This window comes from Arachis ipaensis, chromosome B08 (assembly GCF_000816755.2).
Source record: "Arachis ipaensis cultivar K30076 chromosome B08, Araip1.1, whole genome shotgun sequence".
Lineage (NCBI taxonomy): Eukaryota > Viridiplantae > Streptophyta > Magnoliopsida > Fabales > Fabaceae > Arachis > Arachis ipaensis.
This window is the reverse complement of record NC_029792.2, coordinates 6,247,637-6,252,946: the sequence shown is the minus strand read 5'-3', so window position 1 is coordinate 6,252,946 and position 5,310 is coordinate 6,247,637. Positions and strand designations below refer to the sequence as shown.

At 38.0% G+C, this 5,310-nt stretch overlaps 1 protein-coding gene across 1 annotated transcript; it reads right to left on the bottom strand.

Moving 5' to 3' along the window:
* Positions 4,308-4,901, bottom strand: LOC107610368. Its single transcript, XM_016312425.1, has one exon. The coding sequence runs from the start codon at positions 4,899-4,901 to the stop codon at positions 4,308-4,310; it is 594 nt and encodes a 197-aa protein (XP_016167911.1).

Genomic DNA, 5,310 nt, shown 5'->3' with positions numbered 1-5,310 from the left:
CTGCACCATCCTTGTGCTTTGATCCATCAAAATATAACTTCCAATAATCGACTTTTACGTCGAGTACATTTGCCACCTGGCCATTCAAATTATTCGAGTTATCAACTAAAAAATCTGCAATAACCTGGCCTTTCATAACTTTTGCTGGGACATACTGCAAATCAAATTCTGTCAAAGCTAACATCCATTTTCCCAAACAACCTCGTAACATTAAAAAACTCAACATGTACTTGATGAGATCAGTTTATGCAACAACTTTGACAGGTTTAGCTACCATATAACACTTTAATTTCATGCATGCATAGTATAGGGATAAACACAATCTTTCTATTGGGGAATATCTTGCCTCAATATCAGTCAAAACTCGACTAAGATAATAAATCGCCCGTTCATGTCCATTCTCATCATCTTGGGCTAACATACACCCAATTGTGTTTGTAGATGCTGCAATGTACAATTTCAAGGGCTCATGTGAGTGAACATTGGCCATTAATGGAGCTTTAGATAAATAGGCCTTTATCGATTCGAATGCCTGTTGATGCTCATGTGTCCATTTGAACTGTGAATCATTTTTTAGTTTTACTAAAGGTGCAAATACTCGAGTTCGATCAGAAAGATTCGAAATAAATCTTTGAAGATAATTTACTTTCCTCAGGAACGATTGCACTTCTTTTTTTGATTTAGGAGAAGACAATGCCAAAATTGCATCAGCTTTACTCTTATCGATTGCAATCCCTTTTTTGTGAACAACAAAACCTAGGAAATTTCCTGCCGACATACCAAAGGTGCATTTTAAAGGATTCATTTTTAATCCCTTGTCCCACATAGTTACAAACGCCTTTCTTAAGTGATGAATGTGTTGATTCACTGAATTTGACTTAACCATGACATCATCAATATATACCTCCATAAATTTTCCAATATACTAATGGAATATGGCATTCATTGCACGTTGGTAAGTTGCACCAGCGTTTTTTTAAACCAAAAGGCATAACTACCCACTCATAAGTGCCTAATTCTCCGGGACAACGAAAAGCAGTTTTGGACACATCATCTTCCGCAATGAAGATTTGGTTATATCCTGTATAACCGTCCATAAAACTTAAAATGTCATTCCTTGCTGCAGAATCGATTAATATATCTGCTATGGGCATGAAATATTCATCTTTCGGAGTGGCATTATTTAAATCTCTAAAATCAATACACACCCTTAATTTTATATTTTTCTTCATCACAGGAATAATATTCGAAACCCATTCAACATAACGTGCGGTTCGAATAAATTTTGCTTTAATCAACCGTTCTATTTCTTCCTTAGTCTTTTGATTGATTTTTGGAGCAAAACGTCGAGGAGTTTGCTTCACAGGCCGAGCATTCGATTTCAATGCTAATCGATGTTCTACAAGAGAACGATCGAGACCGGGCATCTCATGATAATCCCAAACAAAAAAATATTTAAATTCATGTAAAAGATGGAAAAGTTCAGTTCGAAAAGAATCCGCAAGATCTTTACAGATATAAGTAATTCGAATATCATCAACAGATTCCAAATTAATTCCCTCTAAGGGATCTTGGGATTCAAATCATTTTAAGTGATCCTCATCTTTTACCGAGTATTTTTCAAAACCTAAAGGTTCTAAATCATAAATGCAATCAAAAGAGAAATCAACAGATTCATTAGAAATAGAATGAACTTGATCATTTGCTGGATTAACAACAGCTTCATTTTTGATACAATGAACTTCTGCTATTTTATCAGCAGTTTGACCAATAATATCATTTGAATTATATAATGAAGAAAAACCTAAACCGTGACTAAATTCGATTGAAGACATCGAATTGTTGCTACTAAAAGAAGAAATTACGTTCCTAAATGATTCAACTTCATCAGAAGAACAAACTTTATTCTCTACTGAAGGGAAATTACCAGGTAATCTGAGACATCTTGGGCATATTCCATCGAACAACGTCTCGGATCCATTCTAAGACGAACAATCCCAACCAGTTGGGAGCACAGTGAGGTGTGGATGGCGCAGTTTCACCGTCAAGCTTTCTGAAGACAAATAGCAGCCCTCACAGTTGTAAGAATTTAACACCCTGTTAACATTTAAAGGCTTTAATTTTGGACTATATACACTAAAATCGACATGAAGCTGTTTGACATAAAAATTCGAATCAGCCTTAACAATTTCAGGCTTTCCATCTTTTGTCCAAAGGAGGACACTCTGATGCACAGTAGATGGTACAGATCCAACTCTGTGAATCCAGTCCCGACCCAGTAAAGCATTATAACTTGCCCTCAAAGACACCACCACAAAAATAGTGTTTCGTTCAGAAGACCCCACTTTCAGCCCCAAGGTAACCATACCTTTCGCAGGAGTAGAAGCACCACTAAAGTCTGTTACAGCAATGTTAGTGGGAACCAAATCATCAGGATGCTTACCAAGTTTCATCAGCATCCTCTCCGGTAAGAGACTTGTTGCTGCTCCACCATCAATTAAAACTTTATTTACTTTAATTCCGCTTAAAGTAGTAGTAATATGAAGTGGGAAAAGATGAGATTTTTGTTTTTCAGAAGGCCTCAGAAAATACCCTAGTTCATCCTCATATCGGATGAAAGAAAAAGCTTCTTCAGCATCCATGTTGTAATCTTCTTCAGGGTCACCTTCATACTCACCCAAGTATTCAGTTGAAATAATTGAAATAGTTCTAACCATTTCATCATCTCCCTCTTCGAAATACTCTTCGTCCAAGTCGGCATCCTTGTCTTTGTCAGCTCCTAGAGTATGAGCTATCGCGTTGCCTTTATCCAACTTCGCAGGGAAAGGAATACCCTTTGGGCATGTTTTCCTATAAGAGGGAAAAACTACTCGGGAGTGCACCGAAGGCGTTGCCCCCTTACCTTGCGTTGCCCCCTTGCCTTTACCAGAATTAGTTTTCTTATTTTGTGGTTGATACCATCTTCCTCTACCCCTTGAATACCCTCTGAATCGACCACGGTGGTAAGGATATTGACCTCGAGGAGGCCCCCGATGTCCCCATTGTGGGTTCCGTCGATATTGGGCATCTCGACTCTGAAATTCTTAACAATTTTGAATCCATTGAACTCCTATAGCCTGAGAGCGGCTCGTCCGTGCGACAGCATTCTGCTGAGGAGCCTTGGAACTTTGTCCCTCCACTCGTCTAATTGGTTGCTTTTGACGAGCCTGCTCCTCTCTATGAGCCAACTCCTTTTTCATTCCCTCTTTCTCGAAAATTGCTGCAGCTTCAGCATCAAACACAGCATTGCATTGAGGACACAGAGATACGTCCCGATCTTTAAGTTTTTGCTGCATAAGGAACTCTAATAATCCATCCCCTACACCAGGGTATACAGATCGGACTTGTGACACGAAATCACCTAAAGCCACATTAAAAATCATAAGACATTCCAACCATATTTACTCCAAAATATGGTTCAACAAAACCAGCTTCAGCATCGAAAGGATCAGTATCAACTTTCATCTCTTTCTTCCCATCATCAAAATTCAAACGTCCTTCCATAACGGCCTCCTGAATCAAGTCCTTGAAACGAGCACAACTGTTAGTCGAATGACTGGTTGCTTGGTAAAATTTACAATAAGGCTTTCCTTTTAAATCTTTCACCGAAAGTAAAGTTCTACCCTTAGGTAGAACTAACTGTTTATCTTTAAGCAACACATAAAAAATCTGATCAGATTTCGAGATATCAAAACTATATTTCTTTTCACTCTTTAGTTTTGAATCATTCAACTTTTAATTACTAAGGAGCTTTTTAAGTAAAAAACAAACATATGGAGGACCCTTCTTAAGTTCAGTCAAATCAACCTCCGCCTCGAAATCGAACTCCTCTTCCGAGGAATCCATGGCCACATAAGCAACCTTTTCCTTTTGAGTAAAAGGTTTATTCTTTAACCTTTGTTCATTCTTATATTTCTCCTTTTCCTTCTTCATAAGTTCGACCTGACGAACCCTTTCAGCTAAATGGGCTAAGTCAGGTATATGCACATTAAGCAGTTTTCGACGCATATAGAATCCTAACCCCATAACTGCTATTTTCACCACTTCACTCTCAGGTAATGACATGTAACATCATCTTCTAGCATTTTTGAAACGTATCATATAATCATCAATAGTTTCACCATCTTCTCGTTTCAAAGCAACTAGATCAGTAACTGCTACATTCAACTCCCCTCGGTAGAATTGAGCATGAAAAGCAGTTTTCAACTGACTCCACGTCATTATCGAATTTGGTCTAAGATTCAAAAACCAAGTAAACACATTCTTCGCTAATGAAGAAGGAAAAAATTCATTTTTAAATTCTCATCATTGGCTAGATTCCCAATCTCGACCAAATATCGAGCGACATGTTCAATAGTTGAGTCTCTCACTTTCCCAGCAAATTTTGTAATTATTTTTGGATTTTTCACCCCTCTTGGCACTTCAGCCATTTGAACAACTTGAGAAAAAGCAGAGACAAAATGGGGTTGGTTCATAAAACCAACGTTCAAACCAACTCGATTGAGTACCTCTTCCATAATTCTTGTGACTTGATAACGTTCACCACCATGATTAGCATGTAATCGGGCTAGAACATCATCTGCATTTTGACCACGGGGAATTATTTGAAGATTCTCTCTATTTAAAACCTTGTTTTCATTTTGAAATATATTTTCGAATCCTTCATTATTTCCCCTGACATCATGCCTTTCACCTTTATCATAATCAAGGATTCGAGCAATCTGCCCAACTTGCCTTGCAAGACGTTCGAATTTCGATTCGTGATCAGCCATCATAGGATTTAGAATTGTAGCCATTTGTTGAGTCAATAAGTTGACCAAATCATGATGACTTTCCTCTACATGTTGTCGAAATATCGCCATGGAATTAGAGGCATTCGACGTAGAGTCCACATTATAATCACGAGAGAATTTGGAATGCTATTGTGGGTTTTGAGAAGTATTTACTCCATTTACACTTCCAAAACGAACATGATGCACAAAACCATTCACCGGTGGAGTATAACCGGGAGGAAGGCCATAAGGAGGCCAACCAGTAGCTACTGGAGGCTGGAATGGTGGTAAATTACCACGTGGACGAATATTACGCCCATTATTTTCAGTTTGTACACTAGTAACTACTGTACTTTCACTAACAACCAAACATTTTGAACGTGAAGTAACATCCGAAGATTGCACAATTACTAGTATGCTGTCATTGGTAGATGATCCACCATTCACATTTGATACTTCATCAGTCATGTGAATAATCCTTCCACTTCTCAATTGCATA

Coding starts and splice junctions, on each gene's coding strand:
- LOC107610368 (XM_016312425.1), bottom strand. CDS start 4,901: ATGGCGATATTTCGACAACATGTAGAGGAAAGTCATCATGATTTGGTC.